Genomic DNA, 24,589 nt, shown 5'->3' on the forward strand with positions numbered 1-24,589 from the left:
CCCATCCCCACCCTGCACCAAAACACTGGACTCAAACGAACAGGCCAGTCAGCTACATTAGAAAGCACAGTGTTAATGAAAAAACAAAACTAGATGAAATTCTAGTCTCATTTATCAAGATCAGATGTCAAGCCACTTCACCATAATTACCTGCTTAAAAATTTAATGATGCTTCTGCATGAATTTCAAAACTAAAGATACTTGTATCAGCCATTGAGAATTTTTTTTTAATGAAAGAATGCTTTATGCCCTGCTCCTATTTCAACAAAACAGCTAAGTGCGAGAGCCCTGCATGGGATTAAACTATCCAAATCCTCTAATCAACGACATTATTAGAGACAACAAAAGGGCTAAGAGGATCCTTATGTAATTCAGCTGTAAACTGGAACTGCTTCAGTTACATTGTATCGGAGTCTGAGCTCAGTGATATGCAGCCAAGAGAAAAAAGGATGGAAACAAAAATTTATTTTTTTTTGGCAGATCGGACATAACCCTAAAGGATATTTACCATAATTGCTCAAATGGTATTATTCTCAAGATCAAAGAATTGCTGATTGAGGAATAAAAACCCGAAAGTGAGCATGTCTACCTAGAGTACCTAGTTACCAGTTAGATCAAGTTGACACCGAAATATGGGAAATGTCTAACTGATGTTTAACTAATATATACGGTAACAATAATCACTGGCAACATAGGGAAAAAATGCTGGTTACTGAAAGCATGGAGGAAAAAAATGTTACATGATAAAAGCGAACATTTTTTCTACTTTTCTTTTCAAGTAGACATTGCATCCTTCACAAATAAACACTACTTAGGTTCTACTGGAAATACATATATACCAGCTAGGTTGAAAAAAAAGTAAACATTTTTTAATGAAAATAACCCACTATATAAACATAATTATGAACTCACTGACTCAGTCTGGGTGTCTTACAATGAAAGAGATGTCAGAACAGGGAAAAACACAATTGTAAAACTGCTCTGCCCTCACGGGGGATACAGTCGAGTGTAAAACACTCAATCGTTGGCTCGAGCCATTTTAATTATTTTTATTTAATGACACAAAGAAGAAAACTTTCCACTAAAGCCTCTAAGTAGAAGAGCTATACTGGTATTGGAAGTACCAGTATAGCTTACTGGTACTGGTACTGGAAGTAAAAGCTTCCTTCATATGTATGAAGTAACAGTAACAGCAAAACTGTGTTCATTAACTGTCTACATTAAAATTCTCTTAGCACACTCTCGTTAACCTAATGGATCTCAAGAAAATCTCCCCCCGCCCCGAATTAATTTCTAAAGGAATCATAAAAGGAAGTTCCACAAGAGAGCTATGATGCCTTTAAAATCAACAAAAGGATAGGGAAGAGTATATTTTTAATTCTTAAACAAAAACACAGTTAAGAAAACCTCCCTCACGAGAGACGAAAAGCCCATGTTCACACAGTATTATGTGTGTCACAACCATCCCCTGTGCCGCTAGTGTTGCGAACAGCCTTGGTGCTGTCCCCACCACGTGTGAGGCCTGGTGGGCCTAATGACATAACTTCCACAGAAGCTGGTGGAAATGTTAAAGCACCAGGGGACCGGGGCTGTGTTTACTAACACCGAGATGTGGTTTAGATGAAGAAAACCCCAAATTCAAACAGTTACTAAGCATTTGTTTTTGAAACGCTTTACCGTGTGACAGAATGTCATCGCTCAGCGTCACCCTCCTCTGGTTGCTGTGGGCAGTCCGTGTGAGCAGGCTGTGACCACACAGGCTCCCCGCCGACCAAGATGGTGGCAACCCGAGGGTGGGGACGCCCCGCAGGTGACATCCTGAGTCCATCGTCTAGAGGAAGCAGCTGCCGAAGCAGGACACTCTTTCCTAAACCAGATCACCCAGGAGAGGCACCTATTTGGATGGGATTTTCACAATGAACAATCCGAATTTTGGCCTCGCCTGCAGATTTAAATGGACGGCTGAAGAAGCTTCTGAGACTCGAGAGTGGTGACAATTCTATAGCGGGGCTGTCCTTCACGTCGATTGTTTCTTACCTCGACATCCTTTTTCAGTTTTTCCAGGAACACCTTTTTGTTGTTGTCATCGATATAAATCTTTTGGCCCTCATTAATGAAATCATTATCCTTTAAAGTCGGTAGTTCTTTGGCCTAAAACAAACGACAAAGGGAATGAAATAAGTTTGAATAAAAGCGAATTAATACATGCCTTCCAACCCCAGAGGTGAAGTTTCCACGCCCGGATATGGAGCGTGCCTCCCTCCCGGCGGGCTTCTCACCGGAGGCAACAAAATGTGAGGTGACTTGAGTACCGCAAGGGGGCACCAGTGAGCTACGACCACTGGAAGCAGTCCCACTAGGAATGGAGGGTTGCACGCACTCCATATTAGGAAGTTTTGCAATAGATCTCATGGCATAAAAACCCAACGGCTTTCTTAGATCCACTCTCTTACAAGAAGTCTTCTAAGTATAGAATTTGTATTCTTGGAATTCTTTGTCAGGAACCTTCAATTTTCTTACTGGTACAACCCAACTCCACGCCCCTGACACTTTTTGGGTAGCCTTTGCTGGCTTCATGTTACAAATAACAGGTTATCTTGTCTCAGAAAAGCACCATCCATAATCCTATCTAATTTCTCAGTCAGGGACAATATGCACCCAGACGCTGGCCATCTGCCCCTTCTAAGCCTTCCTGGTCACCACCCCACCAAGAAGAAAATGTGGACAATGCCAAAGGACAATGTCTTCTTCTAACACAAAACATATTAAGATGAGCAGTTCTATCCTTTACAAATAAACCAGAAGGCGCGAGCTGGCAACTACACTGTCCTTAAAATGACAGTCACAGCACAAAGTCATGGGTGACCATTGAAACATGGGTCACAAGCAGTAAAAACCTTTAGCTTATGCTCTAGGATAAGATGCGCATAGGATCTTAAAATAGTGTGGCTTATTCTATTTCATTCCGTGCAGCCTGCATTCTGGAAGAGTTCAAGACCAGTCAAAGGCCACCTCCCCCCTGTCAACTAATCATAGCTTATTTCTTCCAGCCGAAAGGAATCCAGCAGAAGACACTTAGTATACCAATGAATGTCTCAGTAGCTTTCTCCTAAGTGTGAGCTAAATGAAAGAAAAAAATAATCCAAGGAAACAACATATTCTCCTTCCTGCTCCCCACACGGCCCCCCTCGTTGTTCAGAGCAGTAACAACTATTGGTTCTATTGCATAGATCTACTGAACCATCTTTCAAATGCCTGGACAGCTCACTTTTCCTTCTCTGTAAACTATTCACATCAGTCCGTATGCACACATATATGCATATACATTATGGGATTCCAAATTTATAGCTGCCACTCATTTTAACTTTGCAAAAATTTGAAGTCTTGCAATTTTTTAAAAAAGATTTGAGTGAGAGAGAGTATATGCCAATGGGTGGAGGGGCAGAAGGAGAGGGACAAACAGCCTCCCCTCTGAGCAGGGAGTCGCCATGTGGGGCTCGATCCTAGGACCCTGGAATTGTGATCTTAGCTGAAGGCAGACACTTTTAAAAAAGTTACCCAGGCACCTCAAACGTTTTGCAATTTTTAATTTGATAAAACTACTGCCAAAATAACAATCTCTACAAAGCAGGTATATCAAGGATCAGAAATCCAAAGGTTTGGTTCAATTAGCAGTTACTGAATGACCGTTATGTACAGGAATGCAAAAATGAGTAACTTTTTTTTAAAGATTTTACTTATTTATTTGACAGAGAGAGAAAAATCACCAAGTAGGCAAAGAGGCAGGGAGAGGGGGTGGGGGAAGTAGGCTCCCTGCTTAGCAGAGAGCCCGATGCGGGGCTCGATCCCAGAACCCTGAGATCATGACCTGAGCCAAAGGCAGAGGCTTAACCCACTGAGCCACCCAGGCGACCCAGTAAGTCAATACTTCTAAAGGGGTCTGTGATCTAGTGTGAGAGAAAAACAGAACAAGTAGGTAAAAAAAAAACAAAGAACAAGGCAGCACGAGTATGCAAAATGGACAGATAAATAACAATCATACTTGGGGGACACTGATCTACTCTCAAATACTTTCATGCTGAGTCAGAGTTTTGAGGAAATAAAAACACAATGACATTCTTCACAAAAACTATGGAGGGGCCTGCTAGACTGACTCCCTAAATCTGTCATTAATAATTTAAAAATGTCATAAACATGACATAAAAAACCCGACATGTGAAGACGCAAATTAATGTGAAATGTTTGAGTCAACCACACTCTACCCGAAGGTCTGCTTCTAGCACAATTATAAACGCAACACAGTTTCATAGCAAATGAAATACAAGAATCTTAAGTTTCACAAATCCAGAGAGCCGTGAGAACCACCACCCAAAATACAAAACTGGAAGTGCCTTAGAAGAAAGGGTTGAAGCCAGATCACGCACATAAACACAGATGGAGGAAGGGATTCTCTAAGGGGACACCCTGGGTGTTGGCGTCTGTGTGTGGGGGGGATGACAGCAGCGTGTGTGGGTGGCGGTGATGGGGGGTGGCTGTGATAGGGATTAAGGTATCAGCCTCAACTCCACAGCTCCCTTCGTTCGTGTAAGAGAAGAAGGGGGAGGGATTTGGGGTTCTGCGTGAGCAAGGGAAACCTGAAGCCGGGGAGGTCAGAGCAGAGCCGAGGCAGTAAATGACACAGGGGATAGGTGTTTGTAATTCCAGGCACATTCATGGAGATGAATGCCACTCCGGGTTCACCCCTGCAAGATTACCTCATGTGACAGGGAAAACTTAATCCTAGCTCATAAAACTCGGGGCACCCTGCACTCTCTCACTAAGCTCACTTGTGAATTTCACAGGCATTAGGGACGTATTTAGATTGGATCAAGTTTTAGAAAGGGCAACCAGATTGGTTAGAAGACTAAAGGGCTTACCGAAAAGCTCAAGAGGCAAGGGCAGATCCTTAGCAGGGCAGCTGCTGGAGGAATCCAACACGGGTCTACACATACCCCCCCCCCCCGGGGGGTCTGCGGTGGGCCAGAGCGCCTGGGAGCACTGCCAGCGCGTGGGAGACGTGAATCCCGACATTCCAGATCCTGGCTCTATGCCCTACCAGTCCGGGGCCGGGGCCAGGTTTCTGGAGCTTTCCAGACCGCGGTCTTACGCACGGAGTGGGGAAGGCACCACCCAGCACCAGCAGCTGTAGGTCCTGTGCTAACAGGCATTTCACCTGGATCCATTTCAGTGCATCGGTTCGTTCATCCTTCACAACAACCTTAACTATTACCCTTAGGTTCGTACCGACATGAAACTGAGTTCAGAGAGATTATGCAGGTTACAAGGTCTGAACTAAGGTCTCACAGCCTGGCAAGGGCAACTAGGAAGCCAGTTCTCACGTGGAGAGGGGAACCCGGGCTTCCTGCCGCTTCAGTCGGTGTTGGGTGCGGGGTAGAGGTGCGGGGGTGGGAGTTGTTCTGAGAACTCCGCCCACACCTGTGTGACACACTTAACTACGGAGGGCTGCTCGTCGTCCTCACGGTCGTCGACGTGAGCGTTCACCGGCTTGTACAGATTTAAAAACGTAGGTTGAGAGACTGCATACAAAATCTTCTCTTAAAACAACAAAAAAACTTTGTTCTTTTCTTCTAAGAACTAGGTGACAAAGATTAAAGTCACCTGCCAGAGATTCATGCTCAAGAAAACCTTATTCTTAGCTTTTATAAAATTTTGTAAAATTTTAATTTCCAGTGTAGTCCCCAGAGTGTCACGTGAGTTTCAGGCGTACAACAGAGCGGTGCGACAGTTCTACACATCACTCAGTGTGCGTCCCAGTACTTGTACACTCTCTCCCCATCACCTGTTTCCCCTATCCCCGCCCGCCTCCCCTCTGCTAACCATCTGTTTGTTCTCTATTGTTGAGAGTCTTTCTTGGATTGTCTTTTTTCTTTTTTATTGCTTAGCTTTGAGAACGATTTCAATATATCCCTCTGATAGTGAGATGTGTTTATATTTAAACACAATTTTTTTTTTTTTTAAACTGCTGAGAACTTCTAGGCTGTGAGCGAATGAGCTTCCACATTCCCGGCTACACAGCCCACGAAGGTGAGGTCTGCAGAGCAGCCCAGGGGGTAACTGTGGGGAGCAATGGAGTCTACCCTTCGCTTTGCAACACTCGATTCTTTGCACTTAGGAGAGCTTTGAAAGCCTTGAAGTCCCTGGTCTAGTTCTTTCGTGGGTGTCTTTCATACCCTTTCTAGTTCAATGCAGAACCAGCCAGAGGGCGGAGGAAACCGCCAGAGCTAAAGACATCAGCTCAGAATCGCTTAACTGTGGACTCTCCGAGGCTGGCTCCCAGCCAGCGGTCAGCAACCTTTCTGAAGTGGTAGTAGGTTAAGTCTTTATTTATTCCCTCTGAATTAAGTTCTCCTGGCCAGTTTTGTGCAGACTGGGAGCCTCCGAGTGTGACAGGGGAATGGTGGTACCAGACAAGGGACTTGCGGGGAAGCGAGGCCAAGAAAGATGAGCTCCGTCACCCTCCCCCACCCTGCCTGCCCCGGGCTGGGGCTCCTGCTTGGGGGCCTCTGGGAGCTGCTCCCAGGACCCCCGCCAGCCAAGGGAGGCTGTGTACAACCAAACTCCGCTAGAGTCAGGCAAGGTTACTTTCCCTTTGGAATGAGGTAATTCTATTGGGGTGGATTGGACTCAAAACGACATTCAACCTCTGCTAATGCAACATGTAAATGCGCAAAGACACCAAAGGCATAAGCAGACACCGTTCTCCTTGCAACCTAGCTATCCTGCTTCCATCGCTTGGATAAAAATTACCAGGATGCATATCCCTCACACTTTCCTGCAGGGGGATGCCAGACGCCAGGTCCATCCGGCACGGTCCTGCACGGGACACAGACTTGAGTGTCAGATTCTGAGCACAAACTGGATCCAGGCTGCCCGGTTTAGAGCTCAGAAACTTCGATTAGCTGGGGAGCTCTGAGCCAGTTACTTGACCTCTCTGTAACTTGGTTTCTTCCTCTTTAAAGGGGGATTAGCAATCAGCACTAGTGTGAGCAAGAGTTGAGTTCATACACATAAAAAGCTTAGGGCAGTGTTTGCCACGTGGAGGGTGACAAACATCGTCAGTGTTACTTGTTGGTCATGTTCTCAAGTATGGCTTGTGTAGCCGGGGGAAAAACTCACGGCTGATAAATCCAGAGCAAGATTTTTTAAAAGTCTGGCATATTTAACATTTTTATACTAGCTGTGATGTTCTGAACCAGCTGCTTAATCTGTCCCTTGCAAGTCTATACTCTTCATCAGTAAGAAACATAACTACGTAACAATATTGGTCACGGTCAGAAATGGTTTCTGTGTAACTGAACACAAATAATCAGGGCCGTGAGAGTCAGGATATAAACCCAACTGTGTCAGAGCCTGAAGATAACCAACACGTGGGTATTTTACACGTATAAATGCTTCTGAACTTAAATACTTATTATTCCCGAGGGTTCAATGAAACACATCAGTGATCTTAAGGACAGATTTGGCCAGGGCCTTTGAGATTTATTTATTTATTGGCCTTTGAGATTAAAAAAAAAAAAAAAGAAAAAGTATGCAGAACTAACCGCAACCGAGTTCAGAACTCTCATTTTTAGAAATAAACCATGTGCTTCTGTGGCCAGAAATCATGGATCCTGGAAGGGCCAAGAAACAATGGTAGAAAGGAGATTAAAACAAGACAGAACAAAACAAGGCATTGGAACTGCCCTTCCAATATAAAAATAGTGCTGTTAATGAAACTTTTAAGATTCCAAATTAGTAAAAATTTTACATATTCTCTAAAAGCAGATCCAAAAATAAATGTTTAGCAAAGGAACTTACATCTTGTTTCAAATGGAAGTCAACCTGTTGGTTACATATAAATATTTATCTACTTCACTGGGCTCTGGGATGTGATATAGCATTGCTGTCATGCAGGTGGAGTTTAGTAATATGTTAATGGCTAGTAAAGTCAGAGAAATGATAGAGAACTCTTATTTTTAATGAGAACAAAAAAATCAAATAATCTCTTAGAGGATTCAGAAATAATTTTTAAAAAATCACAAAGATTTGAAATCTGTATTCACAGTCAAAAACATCCTTCATATACAGAGAATTCAAATGAAAATGATCCTAGGTTTTATTGTTATGCTACAATTATATTAAATTATGCTAAAAGAGTCTATCGTATTTTACGTTGCAGTAGGAAAGTTAAAAAAAATACCTATATTCAAAATGCAAAGAGCCAAAATTTATGTAACATAGAGCCACAGTTTCATTTTCGCCTGGACAGAAACCCGAACAGGAAAATGGAACATACTCCTGTCACATTTGAGTATTTAATACGAACAGGATTTTGGCACCAGAAGGTTTCAATGCAAAGGATAATGCAAGGCATAGTCCTCTGTGATTAAAAGACTTGTATTTCAGAAAGAAATGAATTTCTGTTCGATGTGGTCATTTGGCAACCCATTTTTAAAGTCTAATTGTAAGCCTTGATGTCAAAGATTGCAGCCTGGTATCCCTCTGATGGGCTGTATTGTCACACTTGGGAGATGAATACACAACATAAAAAAAATGTACTAATTATTATCTCATGTTAGACCTGCTTATGTTCCCGATTTACTTGTTATTCCAAGCTCACCTAAATGAAAATTAAAAGAAAGAATAAAACCCCTTTCAGCAGGCTTTCCAAAACACTTCAAAAAAATCACAGTCTGTGGGGCTGAAAATATAGTCTCCAGAAATATTTCTGTGAGGGACAGAATTTTAGGTAATCCTTACTTTGGAGCTAGGATAAAGATAATTTGATTGAATAACATCATATATGTGGTATCAATTTTAGGGTAATAAGAGAGGTTAGAGATTTATAATAAAATCAGTTCTGCTTCTCAAAACATCCAAGCCACAAACTTGATACACGAAAAGACAAATTAGTGAATATGGGTAAAGCTCACACAGAAGTAGCAAAGATGACAGGTGCTTTCTCACAAAAAGTGCATGTAACCACCTTCTTTAACATAAGCGGAATGTCTATGCAAGTTCATGGCTTGGAAAATAATCCCACAGCTCAGTACTACCTTGTAATTTCCACAATGAGAACCAACACATTTGTGACCAGCATCTGCATGTGAAAGGTTCATCATTTTTGGTTTGAACTTGTCTATATATAAACGTAGAAAGAGAAGAAACCTCAACACCCTTGTGAAACCAGACTACAATTAAGTAGCACAAAACTCGGTAAACCCCAGTGATTTCAGCCCTTAGAACTGTTGGAGCTGGCAGTGCCCAGCTGTTGGTTATTTATTTATCCTAAGATTTTCAAGCCAATCTTTAAAATGTGAAATATATTGCTTTTCAAATATTGTCATACTTTCCAAAATGTAATGGCCCTTTAACTGGAAGTGGGTGGTATCAATAGGGACAGTTTGGTTTTCCTCCCGGGGCTGTGACATGACAGTTAACCTGCAGGTAGGACCCACAAAATAGGTTGTTATGATCTGACTGGAAGATTCTGTTGCACAGATGTTGGCGGTGATAATATAAGAAATCTGAGTCTAAAAACTTAGGAAGTACTAAGTGGCTAAGTACTATATGGTTTCTGTTTTAATACTAACCTAGCGAACATCATAATTTTATTATTTTATTTTATACTTTCATTTATTTATTTTTTTTAGAGAGGGGAGGGGAAGGGGAGAGGGAGAGAGGATCTTAAGCAGCCCAGATGCGGGGCTCAAACTCACAACCCTGAGATCATAACCTGAGCTGAAATCAAGAGTCGGTCGTTTAACCGACTGAGCCACGCAGGTGTCCCATATTATATTATTTTAAAAAGCATGCATCTGCAGCAGCTTGGCTAAAATTCAGTCCCCATTCTAAATTTTAAAGTTTTCTTTCCACCCCGACTCTTTCTGGAACCAAATGAGTAAGAGTTGTCAGCTTAAAAAAAAAAACAACAACCGATATCTAGCAGCACTGCTCCTGGCCTGTCTGGGAAACCCAGGGTTGAATTAATCCCAGAGACATGAAAGTGAACTGAAGGCCACTGAGAGTTTCCAAGCTATGGTAAGCCAGACAGGCCTAAGGACCTGAATGTTGTTGCCTGGGCGGTGCTCACAAGGACCCCAGCATGTTACCCCTTTTTCTTCATGTGCCACTTCTAGCAAATTCCAAATGAGCTGAATCTTAAAAACTCCACTTCCCAGACTATCCCCTAAGGTTTACATTGTAGGGTTCTTAGGTTTGCCCCGGCATCTGCTGACATGACAGCTTTGAACATTCTTTCCATGAATCCTAGCAATCGCCTTCAGCCATACCTGAAACAGGACTTGAGTGATTGTCAAGTCCAGGACTTCTCAGAGCCCACTGTGCTGCTGATCTGTGCCTCTGCAGCGGGGGAGGGCTTCGTTTGAAACAAGAGATTCTGACACTGAAGCAGGAGAACCAATGATACCATCCCATCTTTTCATCTTCCGAGTGATGACAAAGTGAAATGATTTATCCCCAACCCCCGAACATCCATTAATGCCAGAGCAGGGGCTGGGACTCAGATCCGTGACTGCCGTTCGCGGGCCCTCCCCGCAAACTCCCCTTAATAAAACATCTCTACGCCACGAGGCAGATGTTACCCGTGTTGCCTTTAACGTAAGAGGAATAGGCCCTGCTTCTGCCCTGACGGGAAGCTATTCCTGGCATTTTGGGGGCTGGAATCGGGATTTCTAGCACTGGCTGGCAAAGGGAAATGATTCACTTCCATCTGGGAAGAAAAGGGATTTTACAGAAGAAGGTTAAAGCATGAGCTGAGTTTGGGGTGCAAAACCATGATTATCTTGTTTTAACTGATCACCAGCTGACGGCAGAAAGATTCCCAGAAGGAAAGGACATGCTGCTGTGCTTGTGTCCCTTATTGTCCAGCGGCTTTGTCACCTTGCCTTTAACTGCATCCCAAAGAAGCAGAGAGAGAGGGCATCATTAATTGTAATTTGTTACAATGTAAAGATCACAAAAGAAATGCTGAAAACTGGTTTGGGAAAGCATTTCTCAATGTAAGGGTATTAATGATCAATTCTTCTAGAACCTTCCATCCGTAATAGGTAAAATGTCAGAGATGGTGACAGTCACTTAATTGCTGGTGCAATTCACGATGCCTGAGAATCGACAAGGCAGCTTTCTGCGGCCCATTATCAAAGTGTCAACAATGATTATTGCCGATAGAGTTACACAAATGCCAACCGCGGGGCAGCTGTTTCCGGTCACGTGGGCCCCAGGGAGCAGGTTAGATGTTAAAAGGAATCTTCTGCTTGTGACCCGGTGACTCCATTATATACGCTCTGCTCTACCTCACACAATCAGACCCGAGTTTTGAGGAGAAGTGTGCAGAACGATGAACAAAATGCATATTTGTGCAAATCCCCAGGACTCTCTCCCTCAAGAACATGGGCTCTTTAAAGAGTCAGGTCAAATCCCCCAGAAATCAAGTGAGTCCAGTTATGTTTTCTTTTACTTCCCCGGATTCCCTGCTGCGTCGCTTGCTTGCTGGCAGCATGCTCAGGCTGTCATTTGTCAAAAGCAGCCCCCGCTCAGCTATAATTACTAATTTGATGTCACAGTGGAACCGCAGCGCAGCTGTGGAAAGATCGACCACCAGGGAGATCCGTGTTTCTCTGTCTCATTTAGAGGCAGCTAAACTGCTGGAGCCATGAATGGAAGATGCCCTTCCATTAAAAAGGGAAGAATTAAAGAATAAAACAAGTCATAGCAGCTGTCAGAATTTGACAACGGCTTAAAAAAAGAAGGAAAAAAAAAAAAGCACTGTTCTGCTTTTAAAAAAAGAAACAAAACTCAAGACATCTGTACATGCGTGTTCGGATACTTGTTGCCATGAAAGTGATGCCACTATTGTTGCGACGTAACTTCTTTATTCCCCTCGGTTCCATCTTCATTATTATGCTAATGCAAATCACACTAATTATGTGTCGAGCTGAAATCGAAGGGAGGGGACTCGTCTGTACCTATGTAGCACTAAATATTTGAAATGACGGTTTCAAAACTTGTCATCAACAAGTTGAAAGTACGGGAAATTAAAACAGTTATAATGACTCGGATGAAAGGAAAACTCACAATTGAGATTACTAATTAAGCCGTGTCAATGGAAATTCTTTACGAAAATTATTCTTTGCACCATGACAATCATTTCTTAGAGAACACAGTCCCACAGGGTAGCAATGGCACGATTTTTGGCAGATCGTGCGACTTCATTCATAAAAGGTGAAAATGTAGAAAAGAAATATTTTTAGCCTTCCTCCAATGGTTCTACCCAGAGAGAAGAGCGATTGTTTTGATAACATTATGGTTTTATTTGTGGAGACAAAGAAGAGCCTCTTGGAAGATGCAAAATGTTAACTGCTCAGGGAAAGAAAAACTGAAAACTGACAGAAAGAGAAAGGCAAAGAAATTTTTTAGAACTTAAAAAAAAAAAAACAGTGTTTTTTAGAGTTCAGCTCCATTATATACATTTCATTTATTTTTACATATTACAGTTTGGTGACTGTCACCTCAGTTGTGGCCAGATTATAAACCAGCTACTGTGTCGAGCCACAATGCCCCTGGACCCACACAGGCAGGAGGAGTCTCTATCCATTACAAATTTTAATGACTTTTACTTCCTTATCTATAAGGTATTTCCTCTTGCCCCTGCCCAGGGAGCGCCTGTAAACTAGAAGGGCAGGTGGGTGGCCTTCTGGAGCTGCTCCTTCTGGAAGCAGAACTATCACTAACCCAGAGCCCGGAAGGAGGCAGAAAGCACTGGATTCTTCCTCAGGGCCATGGTGTAGATGACTTTAATGCTTACCCAGTGTGACATACGGTCGACCGAAGTTATTAAACATGCCAAAAGCCCCAAATGGAGGAAATGTGAATCGGTTGTTTTGCCAACACAATAGGAAACCAAAGGATTTATTTAACAACTTCTGAAAATTTTTAAACCAAGACTCAGAACGAACTGCTCTTGTACCCTATTTAACTCCCAAACATTGTTTTTGTCCATGCAGGAATGCTTCATGATTCACGGGATTGCTACGCATTTTTGGTAATAGGTCCTTTTAAAAAAGGAGACTGAGGCACGCCAGACATTCGGAGGGCAACAGCACAGTGGTTAGAAACGTGAGCCCTGGGCTAGAAGCCTGGCTGCACCACGTCGTAAGTCCGGGGCTCTGGTCAAGTCACCGAACCTGTCTGTGAAGCAAGCTCGTTTACTCAAAGGAAGTAATAATGGCGCGACCTCGTAAGATGGCTGGGAGGATGAGATGGCTTGAGTCATGTAAAATGTAAAACACACTCTGGCACGTAGTACACACTCAGCAAATACCAAGTATTACTATTGACCTTCCTAAATCCCAAGACTCCACAATTCATTGTAAAAAAAATAATCTCCAGATGAAGGTAAGGGTTCACCTCTGCCACTGACTGTGTGAAGGTGCGCGGGAACTGAAGCTCGTGGGCCTCCCAACTGTCGTGTCGTGAGGTCCTTCCCATGGTTGACTTCTCTAAGCCTACCTCCAGGGGAGATGCTTTGAGGATCAACACAGTACAGGATAAAAGCATCCTAGGTAGTCTCCTCAGAAAAGTGATTTTCTATTAGATAAATCCTATAATTTCATTCTTTTCACAGAAACCTATGCCAGTAAAGGGCTCAGCATTTTTGGTGAGGTGGGCAGTAGAAATGCGAATGCCGCAGGTTTCTGGAAACCATGTGGTCCTGCAGGCAGAACAGTGGAGGGAGGGACGGCAACTGGATGGTCCGCATCTGATGAAATGTTACAGAGTCAGGGATGTCCAATACTCATGGCTTTCCTTCACATATGGACTCGTTTCATGATTTTGGCTTCAGCAGAAACAACCCCATGGTCTCTGTCTATCTTGGCAATGTTTTTTGTCAGAGCAGACCATGCCCTTGGTGATCAAACCTTAAGAAATGAAAATGAACAGAATTGGGGGAAAAGAGAAGGATCTGCTAGCCGTTGTCTCAAGGGACTTGGGACAGAGCCACCAGCGTGGAGCAGAAGCTGTCATCACCACCATAGTTCTTACCCGGAGGCTGGCTTCCTGTTAGGAGGCCGAAAAGTCTGTGTGGTTCTCCAAACAGTCCACATATTTTCTCCTAAGAGAAAAATCCCAATCCTACTAAACCTCTGAGTTTCTCATGGAGTAAAACCTAAATACTCGCTTGGGTCTTGGGCACACGGACAAACATTTCATCATAGCAACATGGAAGTTGGCAGTCCATTGTTTCTGCAAACTTTTGGCCAAAGCTGGTGACTTCAGGGTTATTTATGTGGAGATTGGAAGTGTAAAAATATATTCACTAGTGCACAGTAAAAGTACAAATGGTCAGAGAAGGATCCACCATTTCCTTTTTCATTCCTCACTTCTTCACCCACTGTCATGGACAAGGTCACCAGAGAGTTCCCTGCTGGTAAGTCCAATGGATAATTGTCTCAGTCCTCATCCTACTTGACCCTGCAGAAGCATCTGATTCTGGGACAGTTCTCTTCCTCTGGTTTCTGGACTACAACTAGAGTGCAAGTCTCCCAAGTACTCAAGGCAGTGTTTCTCACAGTGCTTGGAGAAACGCTTGCTCACAAGAGATAGTCCATAAATGTCTGAACAGAATGTCTGAAATGTCTGATGACCTGAAGTTTCCTGGCTCGTCAGCTCGTCTCCCGTCTCTTTGGCTGATCTTTTGCAGGACTCTCTCCTTCCACCCACTCCTTCAGTGATGACATTCTTCTGGATTCTTCTAGACATCCTTCTCTTCTATTCCATATACTCGTCCTGGGTGGCCTCAGCCACTTCCCTGTCTTTGCTGATCATCCTTCCTGTGAAGTTTTCCAAGCCCTTTTTTCCTCAGCTGAAACCCTCCCTGGAGCCTCTCATACCTCCTGCCATCTCTGCTCTAGTGCCACACTGACGTTTCGAACCCCTCCTCTCACTCTGCTCCCTCTTTCAGTGAGTGGAACCACCACCTTCCCCGCGGTCCAAACCAGACACACGGAGTCCTCCTGAACCCCGCCCTGCCTCCACACACACTCCCTGGCACTGTTCACTGGCCTCTGTGGCTTCTTCTTCCCAATCTCCCTAGAACCTATCCTTTTCCACCAACCTAGCTCAGGACACCACTCTATCGGGGTTATTTCAACAGCCTTTCCAACTGGTGCGACTTATGTCACCCTCCAGCTAAAGGGCCAAGTGCTCCCCCTCTGCCCTCTTGCCCAGGATGCTCTGTCTCACCTTTCCCTCCAACTAGCTCGTCCTTGTCCTTCCGGGTTCCAAACATCACCTCCCCCAGGAAGCCCCTCCCTGACCCCCCGAGCATAAGTCAGGTGTACGTGGTCTCTATTAAATTGCTTATCACATGATAACTCATTGCCTATTTTAATGTCTGTGTTGCCTGCTAGATGTGTTGCGTGGTTCCTTAATTTAGCCCCTGAAGCTAGGATGGTAACCATGAAAAAAATTTACAAATACTTCTGAGTGAACAAAGAACAGGAGATTTCCAAAATGTAAAATTCAAATCCAGACAGGAAGAGAATATTTTAAAATCATAATTTAGAGGTGTCTGGGTGGCTCAGTCAGTTAAGCATCTGCCTTCGGGTCATGATCCCAGGGTCCTGGGATCGAGCCCCATGTCGAGCTCCCTGTTCAGCAGAGAGCCTGCTTCTCCCTTTCCCTCTGCCTGCTGCTCTGCCCACTTCTCTCTCTCTATCAAATAAATAAAATCTTTAAAAAATAATATAAACTCATAATTTAAAGTCAAAACAGAAACAAAAATCCTGAGCCCTGCTTTCAAAGTTGCCCAGGTGATGAGCAGGGGGGTAACTGAGAATTTTGAGGTACTTTTCATCTAAGGAAATGCGGATTTTGGTCAGTTTCGATTTCCATACAGAAAGCTACTTCCCATCGCTTCATCAAACCGATTTCAGCTGAATCTGTCTATACTCTTGCATCATAAGCCAAATGTGGTTCAAATACCACCTGCTGTCCAGTGACTCGGGAAAAGAAAAGACACAGTCTCCACATGCTTAATTCTTCGTCAGAAGCCCTCTCACCCTGTCTTAGAGCTGCAAAGGAGTTTGAAGTTTGTCGGAGCCAACCTTTTTCCAGGTGAAATTAAAGCTCAACACACTCATTTTAGGAGAGGCGTGGAAAGGACTGGAGCTCCGACTGCCCATGGGGGCGGGGGACAACCGGTGTGAGGCCCCTGGTGGCTGACCGGGAGTCGCATCCGGATCCTGTAACTGCACAGGTGACTGTGCTTTCAAGACCATGTCGCATGCGGAATGTTTCTTTCAACCACACATAAAACTAACAGAACTGCTTCAGTGCCCAACAGAGAGCGTGGGCGAGCTCAGGGCAGAACCTTCTCCGGTCAGTGTCGGGCTTGTCCCTGGCGCGGCAGAGGGGACAGGAGAACCGCCACCGGAGGTGGGAGAGGAAGAGCAGGCCGGAGAGGACTGCAGCAGGGGTGAGTCAGGGTACTCACCTTTTCCTTGTCGCTGGCTTCTCTGGCCACGGTGGAGCCCTGAAACAGAGACCATCATGAAAACATCGGGTGTCACACGTGGAAAATACGCAAGTGTGTCAGGCCAGAGTGCAGAAATAAACAAGTGCCCCCTTGGCCCTGGAGCTGTGCCTTGAGGAAGCTCTGTCCCCTCCTAGGTCACAACGTTGCCCCAGGGGCACTCCCCCCTCTGCAGACATTCCTGCTGGCTCATCTCCAACCCTTTCCCTAGCTTGTCATCCGAGCCAGATTCTGGTTCTTGTGTCCCTGGTGGAAATCAGAAAACCTGACAATCACTTGAACAGTAATGTTTGTTTGTTTTTTAATGATTTTTTTTTTTTTTAAAGAGAGCATAAAAAAGGTGGGGGGGGGGTTGTGGAGGGAGAGGGAGAGAGAGAATATTATGCAGCCTCTATGCCCAGCACCAAACCCAAAGCAGGGACTCCATCTCACGACCCTAAGGTCACAACCTGAGTCAAAATCAAGAGTCAGACACTTAACTTACTGGGTCCTCACGGGCACCCCTTGAAGGATAACTTATTAACACCAAATCAAAACCATGCTCTGCTTCTTGCCTCGATTGCCAGAAATGGTTGGCCTTACATCTTCAAAGGTGATGTGGGCCACTCGTGGCTGCAGTAGTCACCCAGGCATTAGATGCCACCTCCCTCCATTATATCTTCCAGACGCGGGCCCATCTTGGCCCTCTGCCTGCCCTTCTCCCCTGTTTCAGGGTTACTGATGGACATGTCCTCACTACTCTGAGTTAGACCCTGTGGACCCTTCCTGCCCCCCTTCACTCTGGGAATCCCTTCAGACATATATTTACTTGTACCCCGCTTTGTGCCAGGCCTTAGGCTGAGCAAAGCACAAAGGTATCAAGGGGAAGAAAACATGCTTCTTGATCTGCACAACTCTACACTGCCGCACTGGCTTTCAAAGCCACACACACCTCAGCGCTCTGAGATTGTCCGAGAAGACCCAAGCCCACCCAGACACCAACAGAGGCATGCGGTAGAGCTCAAGAAGGGAAAGGTCCCCTTGTCTGGAAGATGTGGATCCCCAGCAATGTCAATAATAACAAGAACAATTTCTTCTTTGTGCTCCTCAACGTATCCCACACAGCAATGCCTGCATTCCCTAAACAAATGGCTGGAGAAGGATCGCGACCACATCACCACCACCACCTCCCCCCACCCCAGCCATGGCGCTGGCCACCCCAGCAAGCTCAGGTCAGCAGAGTGACATGCTTCCCCGACCACTTCATAGATGGGCATTTATTGCCCTGCAGCTGTGCATTAGCCCGACTATGAAGAGAGTTCCCCCACCACCTCCACCCCCACAGGTCAATGTTCCTTCCCCCTGGTGGTCAGCATCCCCAGAGATCTGCTGTCAGCCCTGGGGAAGTGCTCTGAGTTTCTGGGGGATGCATCAGAGGGCAGAAAGCTGATCCACGAAGTGATGAGGGACAGTGTAAATTGTTCATGAGGGGAAATGTGTAGTCCCACTGCACAACCACAGCACCACCCCCCCCCCACACACAAACCCAGCAGCTCCCACTTGTAATGGTCCATTTTCCTTTTTTAAAAGGGATTTTTGAATACAGACCACAAACATCTTCCTTTACACACTGATTTCTAACAAAATGCTTCCAAATTAAAAAAAAAAAAAAAAAAAAAAAGACGGGATAGTTGCAATATTTGAGCACTGTCTGTGCTCCTGGTCAGAGGAAGAAACTACTTATTCTTCTTTTTATCTCTAGCCAAGTTTCTGGTCCCTGTGCGTTTTCCCTCCTGCAGTAAAATTTACCCTGCTTCCGATTCTCGATTCTCGGTGAAGCTTCATCTCCATGTAAATGCAGATCATTAGCATAGTGTGTGGGGGCGGGGAGGTGCCCCGAGCTCACTCAAATTTAAATGAATTCAAAATAAAACTCAAACAGAAACAGAAAATAAGGTTAGTAAGTCAAGGCCAAGAGTTTGAGCCATGAAATGATGCCAGATGTCCAGGTTCCATCACAACCGAAAAGTACTGGCAAGAAGAGAATTTATTCTACAAACTAAAAACTGGAGATGAAATTAAGGAAGTTTGAGGCAAATTAAAACTATACGATCCAGTCTAGAAGTATAATTTACATCAAGATATGTTTCCTAGTTGCTTGCTTGAACGAAACACTATCTTAGGGGCATAAAAAAGAAAAAGGACTAAAGATTTGCCTTTAAGGCACTTACTAGTAGAATGGATGAGTCACTACCCAAATTCATTGACCAATTCCAATAGGCCACACATTATGCCGGGCATGACATACATGTGTGCGCGAGCGCAAAGGTAGGTATGATTATCCCTGTTTTACAGATGAAGAAACAGAGTATCAATAAAAGTTCAGCAACCCACCCACTGCTAACAAGTGATAAAACCAGGACAGGCGCTTCAGAATTCTCTCTGGCTGATTCTGTGGGGGAGTCAGACCAGTGAACAAAGTCCTGTAATGCTCCACAGAGTCCTTTCTCTAAGCAGCACTGCAAAGGCTTCATAGAGATGGTATCCAAGACCCTTGGAGAGTGGTTGGAATTTCCATCAGGAGCGATTCCAGGAGACAAAACAGAGCAAGGCTGGATCTGGGAAGCTTATGCAGTTTATCTGAATTCCAGAGAGAAGGAGATAAGCCTAAATCAAAAATTCCTCCCTTAGACTACTATTCTCAAAGTGTGCTCAGCATCCTGGGGTCCCAAGACCCCTTCAGAGCTCTGCAAAATCAAAACCACCTTTCTAATAATATTGACACATTATCAGCCTTTTTTCACTGTCTTGATATTTGCATGGATGTTACAAAAACAATAGTGGGTAAAACTGTTGGCAACTTAGCACAAATCCAGTGGCTCCAAATGGTACTAATAGAGTTCATCATAAAATACATACACAATGTACATTATATATAAATGTCTAAAACTGTCCTTGATGAGGCAATGAAATTAGTAAATCTTGACCACAGAGTATACATCTCTTCAATATTCCTTGTGGGAATATGTGTAGAATGCTTTTGTTTATGAAGATGAAATGTTATAAGAAAAGTCATTTTTGTGATGATTTGAGTTATGAGCTCAACTAGCCACATTTTTCATTAAAACATTTTTACCTGAAAGAACAACTGGCAACCTCTTTACTCAGATCTGGGCGTTTGGTTGATATTTGCTCAATAATGACGAGCCAAGTGGGACTCGGCTGTGTGCGGGGGAGCTGTGTGCTGGCATTTCACAGAAAACAGCTCACAGGGCTGGTTGCCAGTGGTAAAATTTGGGCTTTCAAGTGGAAATCAGAGTTTTTACAAACTTGTGTTCACCACCATGAGCATGAGAGCTTCTCGGTACTTAAAGGCTTCTCAGATGAGACTTGTGGTGATATTAATGTGACTTCTCGATATCGCATAATGAGATGTGTCCATATTTAGAAGACCACATCACTCAATGAACCCATATGTTTCAAATGATCAAAGCTTGTAAACAGACCAGCGGGTTTTAATGAAATAAGTACAGCAAGTTCACTGATATGATTTCTAATTCCGCATTGTAACTAAGCTTTGAGAAATCACCTTTTGTTAGGTTTTAGCCTAATATCAAGGAAGAATATCGAAAAGTTTCTGAAAAAGTTATTGAAACACCTACCCTCCTATTTTCCAACTATGTATCTGTGTGAGGTCTTTCTTCATATACTTCAATCACATAACATTGCAACAGACAGCACAACCGGATAGGACATTCCAACTGTCTCATATTAAATCATATATTAGGGAGATTTACAAAAATGTAAAGGAAAAAAAGAAGGCCACCTGTCTCACTAAATTTTTTTACTTGTAAGATACAGCTATTTTTCATAAAAATATGTAATGATTTTTTCATAAAAAAATGTAATGATTTTTAAAGTTGTAAATAAAGTAAGCATTTAAAATTTTATTTTAATTTCTAACAATGTAAATAGCAGTAGATGCAACCTATATAACTAAAAACTTTTGGGAGACCTCTTTTTTAAAAATTTTAATTTCAACATAATCAGCATATACTGTCATAGTAGTTTCAGATATATAATAAAATGATTCAACAATTCTATACATTACTCAGTGCTCATCAGGACAAGTGCATTTCTAATCCCCTTCACCTATTTCATCATCCCTCACCCACCTCCCCTCTGATAACCATCAGTTTGTTCTCTATACTTAAGAACATGGGTTTTTGTTTTTGTTTTTTTGTTTTGTCCCTTTTAAAATTTGCTGGTTTGCTCTGCTTTTTAAATTCCACTTGATTGAATTGATATGGTATTTGTCCTTCTCTGACCTACTTCACCTAGCATCATACCCTCTAAATTCATCCACATTGTTATAAATGGCAAGAGTTTGTTCTTTTTAACGGCTGTGTAATATTCCATCATATATGCATATGTGTGTGTGTGTATACACATACATGCATCTTCTTTATCCATTCACCTATCAAAGGATACTTAGGTTGCTTCCATAATTTGGCTACTGTAAATAATGCTGCAATAAACATAGGCATGCGTGTGTCTTTTCAAATTAGTGTCTTTGTATTCTCTGGGCAAATACCCAGTAGTAGAATTACTAGATCATATGGCAATTCTATTTTTAATTCTTTGAGGAACTTTCATACTGTTTTCCACACCAGCTGTACCAGGGGTCTTCTTTTAAGAGTGGAGGAGTCTGAGATTAAAAAAATCCAAGATCTACTGGCAAAGACCAAAGGGTGGCAAACTTTTCCTGAACAGGTCAGCTGGCAAATGTTTTAGGTTTTGTGGTTCAAAGCAATCTCTGTGTTTCTACTCAACTCTGCCATTAGAGTACAAAACAACCACACGTGATGCAGAAACACTGGCCCCTGCAGTGTTCCAATAAAACTTTATTTACAAAAATGGCCAAGCTGGATTTGCCAGGCAGGCAGGTCACAGATTGCCATCTCCCAACACCGACATCCTCCCCTGAAGTCAGTGATCCAAAGACTCAGCTTAGCTCTCTCCCCTCAGAATTCCTACACTGTGCCTCTCACCCAAAGTCTTTGAAACAGCCAATCCCAGGGCCTGTGTCCTCTGCCAGGAATGCCCCTCCCTCAGCTCACACCCTCTTTCTTTGGGTCGGCTGCAGTGTCAGCTTCCGGTGAAACCATCCCCGACACCCTGTATACGCTGTATCCCGCCCCCGTTCTTCCCCATCTTTACTTCTATCCACAGCACTTACCCCTTCTCACTATGTTACAGGATTTACTCGCTGCTTTTACTTATTGTCTGTCCGTCCCCACCACAATGTCAGCTCCTTGGGGTCAGGTTTGGTCCATTTTGTTCATCCTACTATTCCCAGCACCAAAACAGTGCCTGGGACCTAGCTGTTGCTCAATCAATAGCTCTTTGAAAATCACGTTGTTCCTGACAAGTGCAAAAGTCTTCCAGTAAAGCTAGCAAGCGATCCTTACATCCCTCGAAGGCAAGATTTACTAGTTTAGTTGCCTGGTAGCTTTAAGCTCTGAGCACCTCCTAAGTGATTAGCAAGATCAATTACAACAGTTGCTTAATTACTTAATAAAAATGAACAAAAAGCTCACCTTTAAGTCGTATTTCCTATATACAGATAAACGGTGACTGAACACATTTCTTGTAACAATCACGTATATTTCAACTCCATCCACATTAAGCCGGTACATGCCCAAGAACTGGGGGAGAAGGGTGATCCCATGACATTCTACTATGTACTACAGAGGAGAGAGAAAAAGGAAAACATTATGCAATCAAAAGGTGCTCATTCGGATGTAAAGCATAACTTTTTTGCCTTTGGCCTTTAGACAAAGTAAAACCATCCAACCACTAAGATCCTGTTTACAGAAAATGACCGCGTTTATACTGCCTGACACAAGATCTGTGTTCAGCGTATACATAGATAAGAAAATTCAACTTTATCTCCAAAGAGATATATTTTCCCAACATCCAAAACTAATCTGTAAAGTCAAAATTTGGATGTAACAGACAAGAGGACAAGTGATTGGTCCATTTGCTAATTTCTCTAAAGGGAAATCACACTCCACCGAGGGCCTCCCCCTTCCTCCCCAGAAGCCTGGGTGATGACTCAGTGAGGCTGAGGGAGAGTCACTTGGCCACTAAGATCAGCTCCTTTAACAGCGCTATGAAAACCACAGCCCTGAAGCTGTGATTAAAGAGGAAACTGTAGAGAGAGCTAAGCGTTTCAAACTGGGACAGTCCTCTCTAGTCCTAATTTATGTTTCTCACCCACCACACTAATCTCTTGAACTACTCGGCCCACCAGAGCAGCAGCAAGAAGGGAAGGTGCCACGCTACTCCAGTGCTTGTTCCTGCTCTGTGGACAGACGAGGTACTCTGGCCCCGTGTCGGATTTCATCATGGCCATTGGACAAGTTCTAGCTTTGACACCATTTGTGATTACAGTTGCAAAAACACAACTCAAGTCTTGAAACATTGATGACAATCCTCACAAGGGCCATGAGAGGGAGACACATCTCCTTTGAAAGCTGATATTTATAAAATGGGTCCCACTGCACTCTCCAAAGGAAAGTTGGGGTTTCCTTTCTTTAAAATGAAAGGGGGGAGACTATTTCAAAAGAGCTCTTTTTTGTCCTCGACAGGTGTGTGAATAGCATGAGTAGCATGATTCCAAAATTGTAAAAATTGTTAAAAATCACACATGTTGTGCCTATTTACAGGGAGCAGCCTAGAAGAATGGTCACCAAGTGGTAATGGTGGGATCTGGGGTAATTTCGCTTTCCCCTCCCCTTTTTGTAAATTATACTGCTTAAATTTTTCCATTTTTACAATGAGCATTTTACAAAAATAAAAATAAAAATAAAATGCCCTTTCAAACTTTTTAGTGGTAAGCATGGTCAATAATCAACTCTGATAACATTTAACCATCTTAAAGGTCAACAAAGCCCTCAGTTTTTGTCACTAAAGACAAAGAGTGTGGGTATCTGAGTGTGACCCTTGTCACCCAGTGCTGGCAGGTTTTAAAGGCGCTCTTGGTCGTTTCTAGCACACTGACCATAACTGAGCTACACGTTTTAATTTGCTACGTTTCCTGAGTAGAGTTTCATCTCAATTTATTCTTCATTTGAAGTCAGATCAGTGGAACATTTTCTCTTTCTCTCTCTTTTCAAAAAACCCAGTAAATTAACGTGAGGTTTGCTAAGGCAGTGAAGAGGCGTTGGCTGAAGACAAAACTTCTCACATCCGACTTCAAGAAACAAAAAGTGTTGTTGTCCCTCACCTCAGAAGGAAGATGGTTGGGTGAGCCTTTAAAACATGGAGGCGGGGGGGGGGGGTCTACACTGCGTGAGCATGGTAGAAAGAAGGTGGATTTGTGAGTCGGGAAGAATGCATGGGCATCCTGGTGCCTCCATGTACCAGCTGTGGGATCTCGGGCAAGTTACTAGAACATTCTTCATTTTAGTTTCATTTTTTGGAAAATGAGCACCATAATTCCCACTGGCAAGGAAAGTTGTGAGAACTGGTATGTCAACCTGTTTCGCGCCAGTCCTGTGCGCTGCACTGCACTCTTCCTCCCTCTACAGAGAACGGTAATAATAGTGACGATTATTTTCATTCAACACTCTCATAAGAAACTTCAATGTTACCCCTATCTGCTTGGCCCTCCGCACTCTGAGACAGGCCGTGTGTAGGTACTCTGGAAGCTCACAGAGCATGTCTGTCCCACGCTGGTTTCAGTTTGGCTGCTCAACCCTCTTTGTGCTCAGATTATTCTCATTCTGGCCTGTCTCTTACAAGTCCTGGCAGCAGAGTAAGTCTTTTTGATCAAAAATCTCTATACCGAGCCACAGAGTGCCTCAGGATGGGTGGATAATATTATTCAGGTAATGAAAAGGATAAAGGAACTTTCTGCACATTGTACAGGAAATCGTTGACAAGGGTTTTTTTTTTTTTCCCCGTAGAAAAACACCCACATAGATTACATTCTACAGCCCCTTTATTTTT

The 24,589-nt window shown here is 43.5% G+C and overlaps 1 protein-coding gene across 1 annotated transcript in view; it reads right to left on the bottom strand.

The window, feature by feature from the left end:
- Positions 1 to 24,589, bottom strand: part of PIP4K2A (phosphatidylinositol-5-phosphate 4-kinase type 2 alpha) — a 177,816-nt gene that overhangs the window by 14,007 nt on the left and 139,220 nt on the right. The window contains exons 5-7 of the mRNA XM_082742135.1: positions 22,174 to 22,320; positions 16,556 to 16,594; positions 2,038 to 2,151 (exon numbers count right to left, since the gene is read on the bottom strand). Coding sequence (XP_082598261.1) covers positions 2,038 to 2,151; positions 16,556 to 16,594; positions 22,174 to 22,320 — 300 coding nt within the window. The remainder of the gene's footprint in view (positions 1 to 2,037; positions 2,152 to 16,555; positions 16,595 to 22,173; positions 22,321 to 24,589) is intronic.

Source organism: Mustela nivalis (genome assembly GCF_964662115.1).
Source record: "Mustela nivalis genome assembly, chromosome: 7".
NCBI lineage: Eukaryota > Metazoa > Chordata > Mammalia > Carnivora > Mustelidae > Mustela > Mustela nivalis.